The sequence below is a fragment of the Grampus griseus genome, assembly GCF_964374135.1.
Source record: "Grampus griseus genome assembly, chromosome: 18".
NCBI lineage: Eukaryota > Metazoa > Chordata > Mammalia > Artiodactyla > Delphinidae > Grampus > Grampus griseus.
Window position 1 is genome coordinate 61,272,933 of NC_139012.1, and position 24,165 is coordinate 61,297,097.

The window sequence follows — 24,165 nt, forward strand, 5'->3', positions numbered from 1 at the left end:
GCTGTCAAGATTAAACATTTAAAAGAAAGCCCTTCCTTTATATTTCTATAACATTCTTCTCTAAAAGACCTTTCTTTTCCAAAACACAAACAAGATACTATGTTCTTTTACTATAAAATTGATCAAAGAGGAATTGTTCAAAACTTTAAAGTATTCTCTCATTAAAAGTTTTGATGGCCGTAATTGGAGTTGTACCTAAAATAACGTTGAGAATATGAGATACATAAAAAAATTGGATGAGAAAGTATGTGAAGTAAATATGTTCAAGTTTAAAAGAAAGTGTGGAACAGTGAAAATTTTAAATGTAAGAAAAATATTCTAAATTTATTTTATTCATTTTGAATGCAGCAAATGTTTGCCTTGATGAGAAGTGTTTCTTCAGGGCCTTTTTCCATCTCAAATTTGTACCTGTGAAAACAGTTTTCTCGTTTTGAATTTTTCTGAAGCCTGTTAATGATAAATTTTCTATTTAGATTTAGAAACAAAACTTTCTCAGCTTGAGAAAATATTTATAATTTATCTTGATAGAATATGTTTATTTTATATAAAAAGATCTTTTAGCCTAACAGGAAAATTTATTAAATTCTAGACAAACTTAGTATTATTATATTGATACCATTTGAAAATGATTTACCTTTCTGTCATTACTGCAAACACTTAACACTTTATGTTACTCTTTACTGGAGCATGAGTCATCTGCCCAAGTTCAAAGCGTTGAATCAGCTTGTAGGGTTGGGTAGGAGTAGAAGAAAGATTTAAAAGGTAATGGATAATGGTTTATAGCAAAGTAAAAGTGCACGGGAATGATGCTTGTAGCAGGTTCAAGCAAAGAGATAAAGGAAATTAAGAGAAGCAGGAATGCGGTATAAGACTTAAAACTTGAGCAAGCATGTTTATCACTGTCAGCACTTGAGTTGTCCCTTCCTCCTTTTTTCCTGTCTTCCTGTTCCCCATTCCTTCGTTTTCCCCTCTTAAAATCTTATCCCATTTTTCTGTGGAGACCTTTCAATCTCATCAATTCCTTTTCTGTACTTCCACAGTACTTAGTTAAAATGTCTCACTTTTAAGACATATTCATGTAATCACTTAGGGTTAAAAAACAAAGAAATAATTGCAGTACGGCTAACAACATATGTTTGTACAGCATGGAGATGAGAGTCAACCAAGTCAATTAAAAGGTCTTCAGAGCAGACGATGTCTAGAGAAGGCTAGCCTTTAAAGTTGAATAAAAGTTTCCAATTCCAAGTCTTAAAGACTAGAGCTGTGCCTGGTAATAATGTCGGTATAGTCCCACATACGTATAGTCATGTCTTTCTCAGCCAAAAACACAGAAAATGATTTGAGTGACTATCTCCTCAATTCTCTCAAGAATGCCTCATAACTAGTTTCACTCTAAATTCCTAGAAGAGGAATGAATATATAAATTTGATTAAATTTCTTTTTTTCCTTTTTTTTTTATTTTTACAAGTGACAGATTTTTAAGATCTAGTTCCGTGAACACTATTGCAAATACATTTAAAAGCAGAAACACATCTGACTTTAAGCATTTATGTAGATGTTTTGCTTTTAACCCAGCCAGAATTCAAAGAAGAAGATTGACTCTTTGACAGATATTAATACCCAAAGGCATATGGAAGAATTAATCAGTAAGATTCTAAGCCACTAGTAATCCATTCCCAGAACAAAGTTTCCATGATCACTTCTTTTTACTGGTTTTGCCAGTATGTTCATTTTAATCAACTGATTTCACACTCTTGGAAATTTTGAGGATTTCCTGTCAGTGCCAGATGTTACCAGTGTTGCCTCAGAAAGGTTACAAACAAAGCCCGGAATGACTGACTCTACAAAAGGACCCCCTTTAAAGCCAAGCCTTTTGTTGTTCTAGTTTTTAGCTAAACAGAAGTGGACTGTTTCAGGCTGACCAAAAAAAAAAAAAAAAAAAGAAAGAAAAGAAGTTGCTGGCTTGTTGTCCTGGTTAAATGGATAGGTAAATAGGATAAGCACATTTAAGTTATTTTTCCTGCTTATGTTATCTTTATCTTTGGTATGCTTATATTTATTTGTTTATTCAAGAGCAAATATTTACTGAGTGCCAACTGTGTGCCAAGTGCTCTTCTAGGTGATAGATGTATAGCAGCAAATGTAACAGAATTCCTGAGCTTATATTTTATTTTGGAGAGACAGGCAATCAATAAACAAGCAGTTATACAGTTGGCCATATGGTGATAAGTTCTCTGAAGAAAAATACATTCAGGAGGAAAAAGGAGGTATTCTATGTAGGGAGTTCTAGGAAGGGCCTGTTGATAAGGGGACACATGAAGAAAGACTTGAAAGAAGTGAAGGAATAAATCATGTGGGTATCTCAGAGAATTAACCTTTAACTGTTAAACAGTCTTATAAAAGGCTCTTCTCAATCTGTATTTCCAGCCTCATCTTCCATCACTTCACTCACCAGGTTCATGTCCCCAAGATTTTCATGGCAATTGGAAATCTCTAAATAGTATTTCAATTTGATAAAATTCCGCATGTCTGTTTCTGATTTTTGTTTTGCATGACACATCATGAACTGGGAGTTTTGTTTTGTTTCGGTTTTGGCTACTTGACAGTGTTCTTCAAGCTGAATACTTCTAGGAAACTTACTATCTTAAATTAAAAGGATCCCCAGGTCAATAGCTGCATTTCAAGTCAGATCCACCCTGACTTCTGTGTCCCTGGGCAATTATTAGGTTTGTCTTTTTCTCTTGATGTTTCGGCTAGTACCCTATTACCTCAAGGGACTGAATTTTCTTCTGCTGAGTTCAGTTTCCCAATAGCAGTGACATCTGACAGCCTATATTAACTTGTTGATACAACTGCCAGTTAAAAAATGTCACCCGCCACCAGGTTCTACAAGAATTAAGTCCTTAGCCACTGTAGTTGTTGACCTTTAGCACCCCCTGAAAGGAGTTCGGGGCAGAATGAGGCACTCTGTGCTCTGGGAAAACTGGCAGAACAATCCTTCAGATAGTTAGATATTTTCAGGGGAAATTTTTTATGAACCTGGATTCTTGCATCTTTCCATACTTAGAAAAGCACGGAAACCATTAACTAAGATATGTGCTCCTCATGACTAGCAGCAACCTTCTACCAAAATGTGTGCTTGGTTGCAAGTACCACCTTTGCCAAAATCACATATATACTGACCTCTCCCCTTACCTCTTCAGAACAGTTTCTCAGAGCTGAGGGGTTATCTCCTGGGCTATAGTTGTCAGTAAGACACTGAGTAAACTTGACTCACAGCTTTTACGTTGTACGTTTGTTTTTTTGTTTGTTGTGGGTTTTTTTGGTTTTATTTTGAAGTAGACACAACTAGGTCAGCTTTCTTTACTTTTGTTAATTATCTAGCCTACATCTGGTTGAATGGACATCTAGGACCTTAAAGGTAGTTCTATCCCACTTGTCTTTTTTCCTTGATAACATGGTATCCTAAGTTTGGATCTACCTTCAGATTCTTGTCACCATGTCTGTCCTTCATAGAGCCAACTCTTGGCCTTACTCTCATTTTCTGACATATGACCATTATCCAGCCCTACTCATGCCTGGAACCATGACCAGTTTTCTCTGACTCAACTCCATTACTTTCTAAGCACATGTGACATCATTCCATGAGCTTTGTTTTTTAAATTTTTTTTTAGGAATATATTTTTTATTTATATTGTAGGAGAGATATTATTAAGGCTCTTAAAGAGTAATAATAAGAGAAATAGAATAAAACTAGCAGTAAAAAGATAATATAACTCTACTACTCTAATATATCAACTGTTTATAATTTTCCAGACTAAAAAACTTTTAAAATTGAGATACAATTGACATATAACATTATATTAGTTTTGGGTGTACAACATAATAATTCAATATTTGTATATATTGTGAAATGGTCACCACAATAAGTCTGATTAACATTCATCACCATACATAGTTATAATTTTTTTTCTTGTGATGAGAACATTTTTAATCTTTTAGCAACTTTCAAATATGCACTACAGTGTTATTAACTGTAGTCACCGTGCTGTATCTTACATCCATGACTTATTTATTTTATAACTAGAAGTTTGTACTTTTTGACCCCCTTCACCCTTTTTGCCCACCCTCCACCCCCTGCCTCTGGCAACCCTCAGTCTATTCTCTGTGTCTACAAGCTCTTTTTCTTTTTTCTTTTTAACCCACATATAAGTGAGGTTGTACTGTACGGTCGTCCCTTGGTGTCTGCAGGGGATTGGCTCCAGGATCCCTGCAGATACCAAAATCTGTGGATGCTCAAGTCCCTTATATAAAATGGCATAACCCAATCAGCCGTTTATATCCATAGGTTCCACCTCCCACAATAGGGAAGGCCAACTCTATTTATCTTTGTCTGACTTATTTTACTTAGCATAGGGCCCTCAACTAAGAGACACCTGGCAGCCTGACCTGGGGACAGTGTGCAGATTCACATAACCACCATCATAGACAAATATACTGAACAGTTGCCTCATAGAAGGAAATACACTCACATCTCTCCAGCCCCACTATGCATGTCCTAACCCCTGGCCACTATTATTCTGCCCTTTATTTCTAAAATTTTGTTATTTCAAAATATTATATAAATGAAATCAAATAGGATTATCTTTCTTCTCAGCCAAATTCTCTGGAGATTCATTTAAGGTACTACATGTATCGATAGTTCATACCTTTTTATTGCTGACTAATATTTCATAGTACGAACGTACTACAGTTTCTTTAACCATACACATATTGAAGAATATTTTTGACTATCACAAGTAAAGCTGCCATAAACATTTGTGTACATGTTTTATATAAGCATGAGTTTTCATTATTCTGGGATAAATGCCCAAAGAGTGCAATTGCAGAGTCGTGTGGTTATTGTGTTTTATTTTGTGAGACTGCCAGGTATTTTCCAGAGTGGTTGTACCATTTTGAATTCCTATCAGCAATATATGGGTGATCCAGGTTCTCTGCATCCTTGCCATTGTTTGGGATTGCCACTATTTTTTCTTTTAGCCATTCTGATCATGTGAGGATAGTTCATTGAGGTTATAATTTACATTGCCCATCAGGATGATGGCTAATCGTATTGAATATCTTCTTCTGTTTACTTGTGATCTGTATTTCCTCTCTGGTGAAAAGTCTCTTTCATGTCTTTGCCCATTTTCTAATTGGATTGTTTGTGGGGTTTTTACCATTGAGTTTTGAGAGTTCTTTATATATTCTAGTCTTTTGTTGGGTATGTGGCTTGTAAATAATTTCTCCTAGTCTCTAGCTTCTTTTTTCATCCTTTCCACATGTCTTTCTCATGGCAAAAGTTTTAAATTTTGATGAACTCCTGTTTATCAGTTTTTTATTTTATGGATCATGCTTTTGGTGTCAAGTCTAAGGACTCTAGATCCCCAAGATTTTCCCCTTAAAAGTTTTATAGCTTCACTTTTAATATTTAAGTCCATGATCCATTTCCAATTTATTTTTGTACAAGGTTTGAGATTTAGGTCAAGGTTAATTCTTTTTCCATTGATTTGCTTTTGTACCTTCATCAAAAGGGAATAAAGAACAGATGGAACAAATAGATGTAGGATTTAAAGTAACCATGTCAATAACTACATTAAAGGTAAATAGCCTAAACCCCAATTAAAAGACAGAGATTGTCTGAGTGGATAAAAAAGCAAGACCCAACTCTATACTATCTACAAGAAACCAGTTTTAAATATAAAGGCATAAATATGTTAAAAGTAAAAGCATGAATCAAAAGTTTAGGTGCCTGGATGGAATTCTGAGGGTAATTCTAAGATTTGTTCTGTGGGTGATTAGGTGATTGCTAACAGTTAACCAAAGAGGATGTTGAAGGAGTCATAGCTGATTGGTGATGAGGGTAATAAGTTCATGTTAATGTTTGAACATGTTAATATTTGAGATGTTTGCCACATATACGTGTAGAGATCCAAGGTATCTAGTTGGAAATACTGGATCTGGAATTTGAAAGAATAGTTTTAGTCAGAAATGTAGATTTAGGAATAACTAGAAATATAACTAAAGCCATGATAGTGGCTCAGCCAGCATATATATTGGCAAAAGGATCCTGAGAAATATCAGTATTAAAGAAGTAGTGAAGTTGAATGGGAAAGAACTGTCAGAAAAGTCAAGGCCTGCCCAAAACTTTATGTTTTGTATTCTAGTTTCCTTTTGCAAGGTAGAATGGTCTTATCGTGATTTGGCTTAGGATAGTACAAAAACATTTCCTGTAATGTAAGGCCAATAATATTTCTTAAAATACCCAGAAAACAATAGCAATTCCTGTCTTCCACCTCCCCTATTGTTAATTTTTCTACTAGCACTGGAGAACTTGTACGTACTTGGATAATCAGAATCTCTTTTAGGGACACCTTGACCTGATAGCCTTTAAGTGCTTTACTCTCTGGAGAAGTTCACATTTGCTTTAGATGTATGTTAATATGAAAGATCATGTAGAGCAGACTTATAGCTTTTTCTATCTATATTACTTGCTGACAGAGTGAGTCTGATTTCCTTCACATGATTAAGTGGCAAAATAGAGTGGAATGTCCAGAGAGTGATTATGCTGAGAGTTAATTTAAGTAGATAAGTAATGACATAAGACAGCTTGCCTGAGACCAAGAGTAAACTTCTGTCTGAGTCCTGAATGCGAACCGTGCTATAGATATAAATGCATAAATTTTCAGAAGTCAAATAATCCATTAAATACTTCCTTTAGATTAAAAAAAAATCAGATTCTGTATTAGTTATCTATTGCTATGTAAGAAATTACCCCAAACCTTAACAGTTTAGTGAAACAACTAATGTTTTACTTCGCACATAATTTCTGAAGGTTGGGAATCTGGGAGTGGTTTAGCTGTGTGGTTTTGGCTCCAGTTCTCTCAGGAAAGTTCCTCAAGTTGTCAACAAAGGCTGCAGTCAGCTTAAATATTTCCTGGAATTCGAGAATCTGCTACTAAGTTCACTCACACGGTTGTTGGCAGCCCTCATTCCTTCACTGGTCATTGGTCAGAGGCTTCATTTGTTTGCCACATAGACCTCTCCATAGGGTTACTTACTCCAAGGCAGCTGCTTTCGCCTAGAGCAAGAAGAGATGAGAGAGAGAGAGAGAGAGAGAGAGAGAGAGAGCGCGAGCGTGAGCGCGGGAGCGTGCGCCTAAGACGAAAACTGCAGGTTTTTTATAAACTAATCTCAGAACTGACATGCTGTCACTTCTGCTATATGCCATTGACCACACAGACTAAGCCTAGGACAGTGTATAAGGGTGTAAATACCCAGTGGCAGGAATTATAGGGGTTTTCTTGGAGGCCAGATGCCACAGTTGATATTTAGTGTCAGTTAGAAAGCAAATCTTATCATCCACTTTCTTCTTTGTGCTTTGCTGTGTTTAATTAAACCTATGGTATGGTTATGTCATATAACAGTCTAGAAATATTTATTGAGTGTCCACTATATGCTTGGCACTGGGTTTTGTTTTTGTTTTTTTCTGCTGCGTTGAGTCTTTGTTGCTGCACATGGGCTTTCTCTAGTTGTGGTGAACGGGGGCTACTCTTCGTTGCGGTGCGCATGCTTCTCATTGCGGTGGCTTCTCTTGTTGTGGAGCACGGGCTCTAGGTGTGTGGGCTTCAGTAGGTGTGGCTCGCAGGCTTAGTTGCTCCACGGCATGTGGGATCTTCCCAGACCAGGGATGGAACCCGTGTCCCCTGCATTGGCAGGCTGATTCTTAACCACTGTGTCACTAGGGAAGTTGCTGGCACTGGGTTTTTATTTTAAGAACTCTCTAAAAGTCCCATCTGGAGAAGAAGTTAGACTTGGGATATATTTTGAAGTTGGAGCCAATATGACTTGCATGGATTGGACAGTAGAGAGTGAGAGAAAGAATAATAAACATGATTCTTTTTTGCTTTGGGCAACTGTATATAAGAAGTGTTAATGATATGGGAAAAACTGAGGAGGAGTGGGAATTTTTTGGTGATAGAGGACGATTACAGTTCATTTCAAATGAACATGTTGAATAAGGTGGAAGAGGACAGATGCTTCTGAAGTGACCCTATCAGTAGCTGGCAACGGGAGGGTTGTTTACCTTTATGTTCCTACTTCCTAGTAAAGCTCCTGTTACAGAATAGACATATGACGAATAATGGGTGGATGGATGCATGGATAACTAGGCATTATTGTCATTAGCGTCTCTACTTTACAGTTGAGAAAAGTGAATCATAACAAGGTTAAGCAACTTTCTCCAGGGTCATGCGGCCAGTAAGTGGTCAGGACTTGAACCCTTGTGGTGTGGCTGCAGAGTCTGTGTTTCTATCCACTGCACCATACTTCTTCTCATTATTATTATCATGGCATAGTCATTATCATAAGCCTATATCTATATATCTCTGTGACCAGTTGGGTTGAGGGAGATGGAGTAATAAAAGTTATACCTGAGTGAAACATGAAGACTGTTGGTGAACAAAATGCCACCTTCATCCTTGGAAGAGGCATTCACTTTGGTATAATCCTATTGTGCTAATTTAAAACACAACCAGGTAAACAGTCTATGGGTTAAACCATATCTGAAGAGAAAGTAAAATACCTGATTAGTAGCATACCTAAATCCTATTAAATGCTGAGGTTTACTTGCATATCTTTGTGAGTCTCAAGGTCTCCTGAAATGTCTTTGTTTGAGAAAAGAGTGGGATTAGGCCACTCCTGCTGAATATATGTGAATTTGTTCCATTTATCCGATATGTAAAGATATTCAGTTTGTCAATGACTAGAAAATGTAAAACAATGAGTATGACATACATGCATTAGCTGGTGTTAATTGTTAGCATTATTTTACTCAGATGAAAGCCATTACTTAGCTCGCACTTCAGAGTGCCCCTAATGAATACAGGAAATAATGCCTTGACAATAGGAATTAGTACATTATGGTGGTTGTAGAATAAATCAGTATTGTTTATTTTTTAAAGACTTTGTTTAACTTAGTTTATTGTGGTTTTAGTTATACAGAAGATTTCAGGTTCTGTATAGTCAGATTGGTTCATCTTTTCCTTTATGAGTTCTGGGTTATGGTCAAACCTAAAAAGTCCTTTCTTATCAAGAAGTTATAGAAACTTACACAAGCCTCTTAGGTAGCCTCATCGACCAGAGGGCAGACAGCAGAAGCAAGAAGAACTACAGTCCTGCAGCCTGTGGAACAAAAACCTGATTCACAGAAAGATAGACAAGATGAAAAGGCAGAGGGCTATGTACCGGATGAAGGAACAAGATAAAACCCCAGAAAAACAACTAAATGAAGTGAAGATAGACAACCTTCCAGAAAAAGAATTCAGAATAATGATAGTGAAGATGATCCAGGACCTCGGAAAAAGAATGGAGGCAAAGATCGAGAAGATGCAAGAAATGTTTAACAAAGACCTAGAAGAATTAAAGAACAGACAAACAGAGATGAAAAATACAATAACTGAAATGAAAACTACACTAGAAGGAATCAATAGCAGAATAACTGAGGCAGAAGAACAGGTACGTGACCTGGAACACAGAATGGTGGAATTCACTGCTGCAGAACAGAATAAAGAAAAAAGAATGAAAAGAAATAAAGACAGCCTAAGAGACCTCTGGGACAACACTAAAATGCAACAACATTTGCATTACACGGGTCCCAGAAGGAGAAGAGAGAGAGAAAGGACCAGAGAAAATATTTGAAGAGATTATAGTCAAAAACTTCCCTAACATGGGAAAGGAAATAGCCACCCAAGTCCAGGAAGTGCAGAGAGTCCCATACAGGATAAACCCAAGGAGAAACACGCCAAGACACATAGTAATCAAATTGGCAAAAATTAAAGACAAAGAAAAATTACTGAAAGCAGCAAGGGAAAAACGACAAATAACATACAAGGGAACTCCCAGAAGGTTAACAGCTGATTTCTCAGCAGAAACTCTACAAGCCAGAAGGGAGTGGCATGATATACTTAAAGTGATGAAAGGGAAGAAGCTACAACGAGATTACTCTACCTGGCAAGGATCTCATTCAGATTTGATGGAGAAATGAAAAGCTTTACAGACAAGCAAAAGCTAAGAGAATTCAGCACCACCAAACCAGCTCTACAACAAATGCTAAAGGAACTTCTCTAAATGGGAAACACAAGAGGAGAAAAGGACCTACAAAAACAAACCCAAAACAACTAAGAAAATGGTCATAGGAACATACATATTGATAATTACCTTAAACGTGAATGGATTAAATGCTCCAACCAAAAGACACAGGCTTGCTGAATGGATACAAAAACAAAACCCATCTATATGCTGTTACAAGAGACCCACTTCAGACCTAGGGACACATACAGACTGAAAGTGAGGGGATGGAAAAAGATATTCCATGCAAATGGAAATCAAAAGAAAGCTGGAGTAGCAATACTCATATCAGATAAAGTAGACTTTAAAATAAAGAATGTTACAAGAGACAAGGAAGGACACTACATAATGATCAAGGGATCAATCCAAGAAGAAGATATAACAATTATAAATATATATGCACCCAAAATAGGAGCACCTCAGTACATAAGGCAACTGCTAACAGCTATAAAAGAGGAAATCGACAGTAACACAATAATAGTGGGGGACTTTAACACCTCACTTACACCAATGGACAGAACATCCAAAATGAAAATAAATAAGGAAACACAAGCTTTAAATAACACAATAGATCAGATAGATTTAATTGATATTTATAGGACATTCCGTCCAAAAACAGCAGATTACACTTTCTTCTCAAGTGCGCATGGAACATTCTCCAAGATCACATCTTGGGTCACAAATCAAGCCTCAGTAAATTTAAGAAAATTGAAATCATATCAAGCATCTTTTCTGACCACAACTCTATGAGATTAGAAATGAATTACAGGGAAAAAAATGTAAGAAACACAAACACATGGAGGCTAAACAATACGTTACTAAATAACCAAGAGATCACTGAAGATATCAAAGAGGAAATAAAAAAAATACCTAGAGACAAATGACAATGAAAACACGATGAATCCAAAACCTATGGGGTGCAGCAAAAGCAGTTCTAAGAGGGAAGTTTATAGCTATACAAGCCTACCTCAAGAAAGAAGAAAAATCTCAAATAAACAATCTAACCTTACACCTAAAGGAACTAGAGAAAGAAGAACAAACAAAACCCAAAGTTAGCAGAAGGAAAGAATTCATAAAGATCAGAGCAGAAATAAATGAAATAGAAACAAAGAAAACAACAGCAAAGATCAATAAAACTAAAAGCTGGTTCTTTGAGAAGATAAACAAAATTGATAAACCATAAGCCAGACTCCTCAAGAAAAAGAGGGAGAGGACTCAAATCAATAAAATTAGAAATGAAAAAGGAGAAGTTACAACAGACACTGCAGAAATACAAAGCATCCTTAGTGACTACTGCAGGTAACTCTATGCCAATAAAATGGACAACCTGGAAGAAATGGACAAATTATTACAAAGGTATAACCTTTGTAACTGAACCAGGAAGAAATAGAAAATATGAACAGACCAATCACAAGTAATGAAATTGAAACTGTGATTAAAAATCTTCCGACAAACCGAAGTCCAGGACCAGATGGCTTCACAGGTGAATTCTATCAAACATTTAGAGAAGAGCTAACACCCATCCTTCTCAAACTCTTCCAAAAAATTTCAGAGGAAGGAACACTCCCAGACTTATTCTATGAGGCCACCATCACCCTGATACCAAAACCAGCCAAAGATACTACAAAAAAAGGAAAATTACAGACGAATATCACTGATGAATATAGATGCAAAAATCCTCAACAAAATACTAGCAAATAGAATCCAATAACACATTAAAAGGATCATACACCATGATCAAGTGGGATTTATCCCACGGATGCAAGGATTCTTCAATATACTCAAATCAATCAATGTGATACACCATATTGACAAATTGAAGAATAAAAACCATATGATCATCTCAATAGATGCAGAAAAAGCTTTTGACAAAATTCAACACCCATTTATGATAAAAACTCTCCAGAAAGTGGGCATAGAGGGAACCTACCTCATCATAATAAAGGTCATATACAACAAACCCACAGCCAACATCATTCTCAATGGTGAAAAACTGAAAGCATTTCCTCTAAGATCAGGAACAAGACAAGGATGTCCACTCTTACCACTGTTATTCAACATAGTTTTGCAAGTCCTAGCCACGGCAATCAGAGAAGAAAAAGAAATAAAAGGAATACAAATTGGAAAAGAAGAAGTAAAACTGTCACTGTTTGCAGATGACAGGATACTATACATAGAGAATCCTAAAGATGCCACCAGAAAACTACTAGAGCTAATCAATGAATTTGGTAAAGTTGCAGGATACAAAATTAATGCACAGAAATCTCTTGCATTCCTATACACTAATGATGAAAAATCTGAAAGAGAAATTAAGGAAACACTCCCATTTACCACTGCAAGAAAAAGAATAAAATACCTAGGAATAAACCATCTAGGAAGACAAAAGACCTGTATGCAGAAGATTATAAGACACTGATGAAAGAAATTAAAGATGATACCAACAGATGGAGAGATATACCATGTTCTTGGATTGGAAGAATCAGTATTGTGAAAATGACTGTATTACCCAAAGCAATCTACAGATTCAATGCAATCCCGATCAAATTACCAATGGCATTTTTTACGGAACTAGAACAAATAATCTTAAAATTTGTATGGAGACACAAAAGACCCTGGATAGCCAAAGCAGCCTTGAGGGAAAAAAACGGAGCTGGAGGAATCAGACTCCCTGACTTCAGACTATACTACAAAGCTACAGTAATCAAGACAATATGGTACTGGCACAAAAACAGAAACATAGATCAATGGAACAAGATAGAAAGCCCAGAGATAAACCCATGCACCTATGGTCAACTAATCTATGACAAAGGAGGCAAGGATATACAATGGAGAAGACAGTCTCTTCAATAAGTGGTGCTGGGAAAACTGGACAGCTACATGTAAAGGAATGAAATTAGAACACTCCCTAACACCATACACAAAAATAAACTCATAATGGATTCGAGACCGAAATGTAAGACTGGACACTATAAAGCTCTTAGAGGAAAACATAGGAAGAACACTCTTTGACATAAATCACAGCAAGATCTTTTTTGATCCACCTCCTTGAGTAATGGAAATAAAAACAAAAATAAACAAATGGGACCTAATGAAACTTCAAAGCTTTTGCACAGCAAAGGAAACCATAAACACGACGGAAAGACAACCCCAGAATGGGAGAAAATATTTGCAAACAGATCAGTGGACAAAGGATTATTCTCCAAAATATATAAACAGCTCATGTAGCTCAATATTAAAGAAACAAACAACCCAATCCTAATATGGGCAGAAGACCTAAATAGACATTTCTCCAAAGGAGACATACACATGGCCAAGAAGCACATGAAAATCTGCTCAACATCACTAATTATTAGAGAAATGCAAATCAAAACTACATATCACCTCACACCAGTTAGAATGGGCATCATCAGAAAATCTACAAACAACAAATTCTGGAGAGGATATGGAGAAAAGGGAATCCTCTTGCACTGTTGGTGGGAATGTAAATGGATACAGCCACTATGGAGAACAGTATGGAGGTTCCTTAAAAAACTAAAAATAGAATTACCATATGATCTAGCAATCCCACTACTGGGCATATACCCAGAGAAAACCATAATTCAAAAAGACACATGCACCCCAATGTTCACTGCAGCACTATTTACAATAGCCAGGTCATGGAAGCAACCTAAATGCCTACTGACAGACCAATGGATAAAGAAGATGTGGTACATATATACAGTGGAATATTACTCAGCTATAAAAAGGAACGAAATTGAGTCATTTGTTGAGATGTGGATGGATCTAGAGACTGTCATACCGAGTGAAGTAAATCAGAAAGAGAAAAACAAATATCATATATTAACACATATATGTGGAACCTAGAAAAATGGTACAGATGAACCGGTTTGCAGGGCAGAAGTTGAGATACAGATGTAGAGAACAAACGTATGGACACCAAGGGGGGAAAGCCGCCAGGCGGTGGGGATGGTGGTGTGCTGAAATCGGCAATTGGGATTCAGATGTATACACTGATGTGTATAAAATTGATGACTAATAAGAACCTGCTGTATAAAAAAATAACATTAAAAAATTTTAAAATAAATAAAGTTATAAAGAAGGAGGTGAAGGGTTGAAAAAAAGTAACTATGTGAGGTAATAAATTCTAATTAGCTTGATTGTGGTGATCATTTCACAATGTATGAAGCCATCACGTTGTGCACCTTAAATATATATGATTTTTGTCAATTATACTTCAATAAAGGTGAAAAAAGATTTTTTAAAAGTTATAAAGATATTCTCATATACTTCTCATACTTTTCATTTTTGTTTTGTAACATAAGTAATTGACTTTCTATATATTATGAAAGTTTAATAATTTTTTTTCATATTGCTAGCTAATTTTTCACCTTTTATTGAATAGACTATCTTCATATTTTCAAAATCTACTTATATTCTACAGTGTTTTGTATTTTTATTTACGGATACACTGCTTTTCCTTTTGAAACAAACCTAGCATCTTGGCCATCTGTCTGTTTTCTTGCCCTTTAGTTCAAGTACTAAAAGAGTAGAATATATATGGCCCCCATTTTTATGGACTTGCAAGCTTTCACCTCCAGAAAGTTACAATTTTTGAATCAAGGTTTTTACTGCTGGTCTTACTTTTTTGTAAATGGTATTTTAAAAATTATGCTTTTAAACTGTTTGCTTGGTATATAGAATTATAATTTTTTTTCATATTGATTTCATAACAGTACAGAAACCTTGCTAATCTCTCTTATTCTAATAATTTCACTGTAGATCCTTTTGAATTTTCTTTATCAACAGATAAATCATTTGTGAATAATGGTATTTTTGTTCTTTCTTCCTTTCCAGTCTTTTTTCTTTGACTTATTGAGCAGACTGGAACTCCAAGTATAATGCTGAATAGAAAGCATGATAACTGGACAACCTTCTCTTATCTCCAATTTTTTAAGGAGAATGCTCTTAACGTTTCACCACTATATATAATGTTTGCTGTGGTTTTTCTGTTTATTTGTAGATGTCATTTATCAAATTTGGAGTATCCTTCTGTTCCTGGTTTACAAAGAGTTTTCTTTTTTTTTAATGACAAATGGGTTTTTAAATGAGAACTTTTTCTGCACTGATTTTGACAAGATTTTTCACCTTAGATTTATTAGTGAGGTGAATTGCATTATAGATTTTCTAACGAACTAATTTTGCAACCTGGATAAACTCAACTTGGTAAATGATATATTCTTTTTAACACTGCTGTTGTGGATTGCTAATATTTCTGGTTCAGAATTTTTGTATCTCTGTTCATGAGCAAGAATGGGCTATAATTTACCTTTTTGTAATGTCCTTGACAGTTTTTAGTATCAGTGTTGTACTAGCCTCATAAAATGAGATAGAGAATGTTTTTACTTCTTCCATTCTCTGAAGAGTTGGAGCAAAAGTGGAATTATCTATTCCTTGAATGTTTGGTGGAATTCACTGGTACAACCAGCGGTGCTTGATGTTTTCTTTGTGGGGAGACTTTTAATTACTGATCCAAGTTCTTTAATAGTTTATAGGACTGTTGAGGTTTATTTATTTCTTATTGAGTTTGGTCAATTTATATTTTTGAGGAATTTTCCACTTGGTCTGAGTTTTCCTATGAATTGACATAAATTTTTTCACAACCCTGTTATCTTTCTAATCTTCGTAATGGTGGCTCCAGTTTTGTTCCTAATACTATTTGTCTGTCTCTTCTCTTTTTCTCAGTCGATCTGACTGGAGTTTTGTTTAATTTTATTAGTTATTTCAAAGTACCAATTATTAGCTTAGTTGATCAAACCATGTGTTTTATCTTTGTTTTCAGTTTCATTAAATCCTGTTCATGTCTTTATTATTTTCTTCCTTCTACTTTCTTTGGGTCTCTTCTGTGTTTCTTTCCCTAACTTTTAATTTCTTTTCTAATACAAGCATTTGAAGTTATACATATTCCTAGTTCTTTATTTTATGTGTAATACAAAAATTGGCAGTCATTATTTTCAAGGTGGAGAAAAGAATCTTATTCTGACTTCAAAACTGCTATTGTCGATTATGACTAAATTCATAATGCTCACCATGTCAAACCATATGATTTTGATATATACATTGGAGAATCATACTTACCAATGTTGTTTTAATGTCATCTTGTTTCATATAGGAGTCACCTTTATTTGATCTTATTAAACAAGCAAAGGACCGAGAAGGACCAGCTGATCACCTTGAACCTGCTTGTACTCTCAACCTTCCTCTCCAGAATAATCACACTGCAGCAGATATGTAAGTAGAATATCTGTTGTGTCAATCCATTCAACTTGCAAATAGATTCTGAGCATAGTGTGATGCAAGGTGTTATACAAAAGCTGTAGGGAATAGAACTTTGAATAAGACATTTTTCCTGCTTTCAGGGATCAGGAGTATAAGATACATGACCCAAATAAAGTTCATATACAGTGGTACAGAGTGCTACTGAAATCACTCAGGTTTGGTGTAGTTAGGACACCTTTCATGCAGAGATGGCAATTTAGATAGTCCTCAAAGGTAGAGCAGGATTTCAACATGGAAACTGGAGAGGAGGGAAGAGACCGAAATAGCATGAACCCCAAAGTATAGCAGCCAGGAAAGCAGGAAACATTTTTCAGGGAGTACAGCTCAGTGCATCTGGAGTGAAGCATAGGATGGGGCAAAGGGAGTAGTGTGGGATCTGAGACTAAAACGGTTGATTAGTGCATGATGGTGTGATGGAAGAAGAAGGAGATAACTAACATTTATTGAGGGTTCACTGTGTGCTGGACAGTGACCTAACAGCCCTGTAAGATAATAGACACGGCTGTCAGCCTCCGTTATCTATGAAGAAGGAATTAGAAATCAAACTCAAGCAATCTGACCCCAAAGCCCATGCTCTTAAGCAGTCTAGCTACATTGCCTTTCATAGAAATGTGCCTAATGTTATGTTCCTGTTTAGGAATTGACATTACAGGGTTCTGTGATTAGTGCAGGGACTGTTTTCCAGAGATGTCATTTCCATGCTAATTTGTACCAAAGTATTTCTGGCATATGGAGCTTCTGCCTTCATGTATAAATTTGTTTGCTAGGTAATACATAAATATAAATAAGTCAAGCCTTATCTTTTTCTTTAATTCAATAAGCAGTTGTCCGTTAGGTGCCAGGAAGTGTTCTAGGCACTGGGAATACAAAGGCGAATAAGATGGACTAGGTCCTTCCCCTCATAGAGCTTATGCTCTGGAGGAAGGAAATAAAAACAGTGAACAAGTAAACTAATACATAAGGTTATTTTAGAATATAATAAGTTCTGTAATAGAAAGAAAGAGAATGATGTGAAAGAGAGAAGCTAAGAGAGTGATAGAATGTTTAGGGAAGCTTTCTCTGATGAAGTGCTATTTGACCTGAGACTTCAAGAACAAGTGGGTGCTGGCCAGGCAAAATCTGTATGATGTGCATTACAGGCACAGCAAACAGTATTAAGTGCAGTGGCCTTGGGTGGTCAAACTTAGCTGGTCTGAGGAACAGAAAGAAACCCCGAAGCAGGTTCTCATAGGCCGAAGGGAGGAGTTTGGGTTTTAGAAGGGCAGTGGGAAAGCATTAAGGTTTTAAGCAGGGGTGCAGCTTGCTATAATGGGTATTGTTAAAGGGTCAGTTTCTGGCTGCTACTTGAAGTACAGGTGGGTTTGGAGGAGGGAAAGGAACAGGGCAAGGAAGAAAGTAGAAAGACCAGTTTGGAGAAAATTTCAGTAGTTCAAGTGAGAGATGTAAATGACTTGGTCTAAGATATGTCAGTAGAGATACAAAGAAATGGAAAGATCTGGGGTGTATTTTAGAGGAAGATTTAATAGAACTTTCTTTTGCATTGGGTTTGAAGATTGGGAAAAGGGAAAAATTAAAAATACCTCCTAAGTTTTTAACTTAAACTGGATGTAATGTGGAGCCATTTCTTGACATGGGAAGAATGGGAAAGAAAGCAAGAGCTCCACTTTGGCCTTCTTAAGTCTGAGATTCAAGTAGCGAAGTCCAGGAGGTAATGTGGTCACGTAGAATTCAAGGGGGACTAACTTCTACCCAAGTTAAGTCAGTCTACAATATTGTTAGTTAGTGAATTGAAGGGAAATTCAAGGGTGATAATAGACTAGACCCTGGTACTTTTAAAGTTATGATGGTGATTCCCTTTTCCTAGTGTACTAGTAAATATATTGCATGTACTAGAAACATCCATAGTAAGGTACAAATCCTACTTCCTGCTCAGAATGATTTCTCAGCTACTAAAACAAAATTAGAAAGTTATGCTTCGGTGTTTACTCCCTAGTACTTGCTCTTCATAGTAGATTCTGGGATATTTTTAAAAGACTGTAAACCTTTTACTAATAGTGACCTTAATAAAAAGTGTTCTTGAAAAAAAAAAAGAAAGTAGACCTGGATTATCCTCTAAAATAAAGGGTAACACAGAGCAGTAGAAGGTCAGAAATTGAGAAATAATTTTACTAATATCTCTGCCTTGATTTATGCCTGACATCTGCCTTGATAATGTTACCTGAAATATTAATTCATATAATTGTGTACTATATAATTTAGGAGGGAGTATGTATGTGTAACTTAAGTGCAATGTATATGAACCATAGTTATCAATGAAATGTTTTTAGGAGAGAATCAGAGAAATTGATATTTTGATATCAGTGGCTTGTTCTTTTAAGCTGGAGGAAGGACTGAACCAGAATTCTGGAACCAGAAATTCTGAACCAGAATTTTATGAACTCAGTCCCACTTTAATTATTAGAATTGAACATATAAACATATGCAGCTATTTTTTAAATAACGCAGTAATTCCCAAGAAAAGCCATTTACTGAAATAGAGTTAGAAATGATAAGGACAAGCTTAGTTTTCCTATTAATCTCTCTTTTCCAACTTGTATTTAAAGAGGGATTTGGTGTAGAACAGTAGATTAAATAGACAAGATGTGTTTGGATGCATGTGTACAGCCATGAGTGTGTGTGTGTGTGTGTGTGAGCGAGAGAGAGAGAGAGAGAGAGAGAGATTCTTAGCAAACTTCAAATGAAGTCTTTTCCTTTGAATATACCTAGGTATCTTTCTCCTGTAAGATCCCCAAAGAAAAAAGGGTCAACTACACGTGTAAATTCTACTGCAAATTCAGAGGCACAAGCAACCTCAGCCTTCCAGACTCAGAAGCCATTGAAATCTACCTCCCTTTCACTCTTTTACAAAAAAGGTTAGTAGATGATCACTCTCAAGAGCATGGACTCTGAAACGAGGCTGACTGGATTCAAATCATGGCTCTTCTGCTTAACTAGGCGTGAATTTGGGCAAGTCGCTTTAATATCATATGACCCAGCAATCCCACTACTGGGCATATATCCTGAGAAAACCATAATTCAAAAGAACATATGTACCCCAATGTTCATTGCAGCGCTATTTACATTAGCCAGGTCATGGAAGCAACCTAAATGTCCAATGACAGATGAATGGATAAAGAAGATATGGTACATATATACAATGGAATATTACTTAGCCATGAAAAGGAATGAAATTGGGTCATTTGTAGAGATGTGGATGGACCTAGAGTCTGTCATACAGAGTGAAGTAAGCCAGAAAGAGAAAAACAGATATTGTATATTAACGCATAAATGAAGAATCTATAAAAATGGTACAGATGAACCTATTTGCAGGGTAGGAATAGAGGTGTAGATGTAGAGAACAGACATGTGGACATGGTGGGGAAGGGAAGGGTGGGATGAATTGGGAGATTAGGATTGACATATATACACTACAATGCGTAAAATAGATAGCTAGCGGGAACATGCTATAAAGCACAGGAAGCTCAGCTCGGTGCTCTATGATGACCTAGATGGGTGGGATGGGGGTGGGGTGGGAGGGAGGTCCAAGAGGGAGGGGATATAGGTATAAATATAGCTGATTCACTTCATTGTACAGCAGAAACTAACATAACATTGTAAAGCAATTATACTCCAATTTTTTAAAAAAAGGGAAAAAACCTTTAATATCTCTATGCCTGTTTTCTCATCTGTAAAATGGAAATAATAATAATCTACCTTGTATGGGTTTTGAGATATTAAATGAATTAATACATAAAACGCTTCCAACAATGCCTAGCACATAGTAAGCACTCAGAAAGTGTTAGATGTTGTTATTGTCGCTGCTACTGTTATGCTTTCAAATTTATGCCTGGAAATATTTGCTCCTAACATTACTTTTGCTGTTCAGGTGTGTGAGTTGAGATTATACAATGTGTTGTGGCCTAGTGCAGGTGCATTTCCTGGTAACCAGGTTGTATAGCATTCTCTGATTGTGTGTGTATGTGGTGGGATGGGGAGGTCATTTGGGTGTCTGTGCGTGTGTATATACATGCAAGTGCACACCCACTTGGAGCTCTTTGAAGGAAAGTAAAAGGCCACATTCCTCTGTGATAAATCATTTTTCTGATTTTTATTCAAGTCAGAGATATACTGAACTTTATAGGCATGTTATAAGCCCTTACGTTAAGAGCGTTGGTTCCAGAGTGTGGTCCCCAACCAGCAGAATCCACCTCACCTGCTAAGTTGTAGAAATGAGAATTTTTGTTTGAGCCCTGCCCCTAGAACTACTCAGTCAGAAGCTCTAGGATGAGGCAAAAAAAAAAAAAAAAAAAATCATTGTTTTTACAAGCCCTCAATGCAAGTCTGATATAAGCCAAAGTTGAGGACCACTGGGTTAAATTATTAACTAAAAAATTCTGATTACCTTATGCAAGTCTTTGAAAAGTAAATTTAAACCAAGGGTCATTATGTTTAAAGTAGATGGAGGAAAATTCAGTTTTGTGGATTACTTTTCTCCAACCTATGTTCCACTAGCATTTTTTAATAAACTCTCTAAATTTAATATCACAGTCATATTACCACTTAGGTAATCTACAAGTCTAGCATTTTTATAGAGAAATACACTATTTGTTTTTAGGATTGGAAAAATTGAGGGACTTTGGAAATTCCATTATTTTAAAAAATAATTACCCTCTTGAATATTGATAGTGAGAATTTTCAACATCTGTGATGAGAGATTACCAGTGGAACTGAAACAAACTCTATTTGGATTGTCTAATTTCACAAGATCTTAGGATCTTTCTTCCTCCGCCTCAACTTTATTTTATTTTATTTATTTAATTTATTTTTGGCTGTGTTGGGTGTTGCTTGCGGCACGCGGGATCTTCGTTGAGGCATACGGGATCTTTCATTGTGGCGCACGGGCGTCTCTCTAGTTGTGGCGTGCAGGTTTTCTCTCTCTAGTTGTGGTGTGCAGGCTCCAGGGCGCGTGGGCTCTGTAGTTGTGGCGTGTGGGTTCCAGAGTGCGTGAGCTCTGTAGTTCGCGGCACGCAGGCTCTGTAGTTGAGGCGCAGGAGCTCAGTAGCGCACGGGCTTAGTTGCCCTGCTGCATGTGGGGTCTTAGTTCCCTAACCAGGGATCGAACCCGCGTCCCCTGCATTGGAAGGCGGATTCTTTACCACTGGACCACCAGGGAAGTCCCTCTACCTCAATTTTATGCTGTAATAATTTAGCAAAAGAATTTTTTTGCTGAATATACTTTCAGCAAAGTATTATTTTGCCTTCTAGTATCTAGGACAGTGCTAAGGCTACAAATCATTTATTCATAAGGAAAACAGTGGTAGAGATGAAGTTAATGTTAAAATGCTATTTAACAGCATTTGGTTATAGCAATTTAATGTTTTGAAAAAATCCACTTGTGATACAAAATTAAGAGTAAATGTGGGGCTTCCCTGGTGGCGCAGTGGTTGAGAGTCCGCCTGCCGATGCAGGGGACACGGGTTCGTGCCCCGGTCCAGGAAGATCCTGCATGCCGCGGAGCGGCTAGGCCCGTGAGCCATGGCCGCTGAGCCTGCGCGTCCGGAGCCTGTGCTCCGCAGCGGGAGAGGCCACAACAGTGAGAGGCCCGTGTACCGCAAAAAAAAAAAAAAAAAAAGAGTAAATGTGATTAATTCCCCTTATTTTTCCAGTGTATCGACTAGCATATCTTCGACTAAATACCCTGTGTGCACGCCTTCTGTCTGACCACCCAGAACTAGAACATATCATCTGGACCCTTTTCCAACACACACTGCAAAATGAGTATGAACTCATGAGAGACAGGCATTTGGACCAGGTAAGAAAATTATGCACTTTTCCTACTCGACTCACTTGTTAGCTGTGTACTGATTTCTTAAGAAAAGGTTAGATTCAAATGAGAAGCTGCATCGATTTAGTAGACTTAATATATATTTGCTTGTTGGCTACCCTTTATATTTTTGCTATACTTCTTACAAATGAGAGCTTCAGAGCTTGAGAATATTTCAATAACTTTATTTATTTAATGGCATGAAAGATCTCACTGCAAAGCTCACTGAAGAAACTTTATCATAGGCTTTTTCTATGTTGTGGTAAGCTAGAATTCATTTAGTGTGGAAAAAGCATGAGACTTAAGGATAGTTGATCTAGGACTTCCCTGGTCCAGTGCTTAAGACTCTGTGCTTCCACTGCAGGCTGCAGGGGCATGGGTTTGATCCCTTGTTGGGGAACTAAGAACCCCCGGGGATCTTAGTTGATCTAAAAAAGATCTAAAAAAGAATAGTTGATCTAAAACAGTGTCAAATGAATAAATGAATGAGTTAATTTACGAAGACCATCTCTCATATCTTCCTCTTTCTTCTCTGTTTATGGAATAATATTTTTGTAACAGTTTTATTGAGATGTAATTCATATACCATGCTAATTACCCATTTAAAATGTACAGTTCAGTAGTTTTTAGTATATTAACAGAGTTGTGCAACAATCACCAAAATCAGTTTTAAAATATTTTCATCATGTCAAAAAGAAACCCTGTACCTGTAGCATACACGCCTCTATTCTCCTACCCCCTCTAACCACAGGCAACACGCTAATCTACTTTCTGTCTTTATAGACTTGCCTCTTCTGGACATTTCATATAAATGGAATCATATAATGTTATCTTTTGTGTCTGGATTCCTTCACTTACTATGTTTTGATTGTTCATCTGTGTTATAGCTTGTATCAGTACTTCATTCCTTTTTATTGCCAAATAATATTCCATTGTATGGCTATACCACATCATGTTTATTTATTCATCAGTTGATGTACATTTGGTTTCCACTTTTTGGCTATTATGAATAATGTTAATGAAAATTCATTAAATTCATGCAAGTTTTTGGGTGGACGTATGTTTTCATTTCTCTGGGGTATTTACCTAGGAGTGGAATTGCTGGGTCATATGGTAACTCTTTGTATTGCCTTTTGAGGAATGGCCAGATTGTTTACTAGCATGGCTACCTACCCATTTTACATTCCTGTCAGCAGTGTATGGGGTTCCAGTTTCTTCACATCTATACCAACTTCTTATTTGCCTTTTGGATTATAGCTATCTTAGTGGATATGAAGTGATATCTCTTTGTGGTTTTGATTTGCACTTCTCTGATGGCTAATGATATTGAGAATCTTTTTGTGTTCTTATTGACCATTTTGTATATCTTCTTTGGAGAAATAGTTATTCAGATACTTTACCTATTTGTTCATTGGGTTGTCTTTTTATTGTTGAGCCGAAAGGGTTTTTTATATATTCTACATGCAAGTTCTTTATCATGCAAATCCTTATATGATTTGCAAATATTTTCTCTCATTCTGAGTTGTCATTTCACTTTCTTTTTTTTTTTTTTCTTTTTTTTTTTCATTTCACTTTCTTGATTGTGTCCTTTGAAGCTTTTGGTGCTTTAGTGCTTCAAAAGCTCAGATTTTCTTTTTCTTCTTGAGTCAGTTTTGGTAGTTCGTGTCTTTCCTTAAATTTTTCCATTTCATCTTAGATATCTATTTGGTTGATATGCAGCTGTTCATAATGTTCCCTTTTAATCTTTTTATTTTGGTAAGGTAGGTAGTATTGTTCCCAGTAAGAATGATATTTTGAGC

At 36.4% G+C, this 24,165-nt stretch overlaps 1 protein-coding gene across 7 annotated transcripts in view; it reads left to right on the top strand.

The window, feature by feature from the left end:
• Positions 1-24,165, top strand: part of RB1 (RB transcriptional corepressor 1) — a 134,526-nt gene that overhangs the window by 96,447 nt on the left and 13,914 nt on the right. For 5 of the 7 annotated variants that reach the window (XM_082675726.1, XM_082675725.1, XM_082675729.1 and 2 more), the window contains exons 18-20: positions 16,337-16,455; positions 19,270-19,415; positions 22,209-22,354. In XM_082675726.1, the coding sequence (XP_082531852.1) occupies positions 16,337-16,455; positions 19,270-19,415; positions 22,209-22,354 (411 nt within the window). The remainder of the gene's footprint in view (positions 1-16,336; positions 16,456-19,269; positions 19,416-22,208; positions 22,355-24,165) is intronic. The other 2 variants (XM_082675727.1, XM_082675730.1) reach the window with 1 other exon arrangement.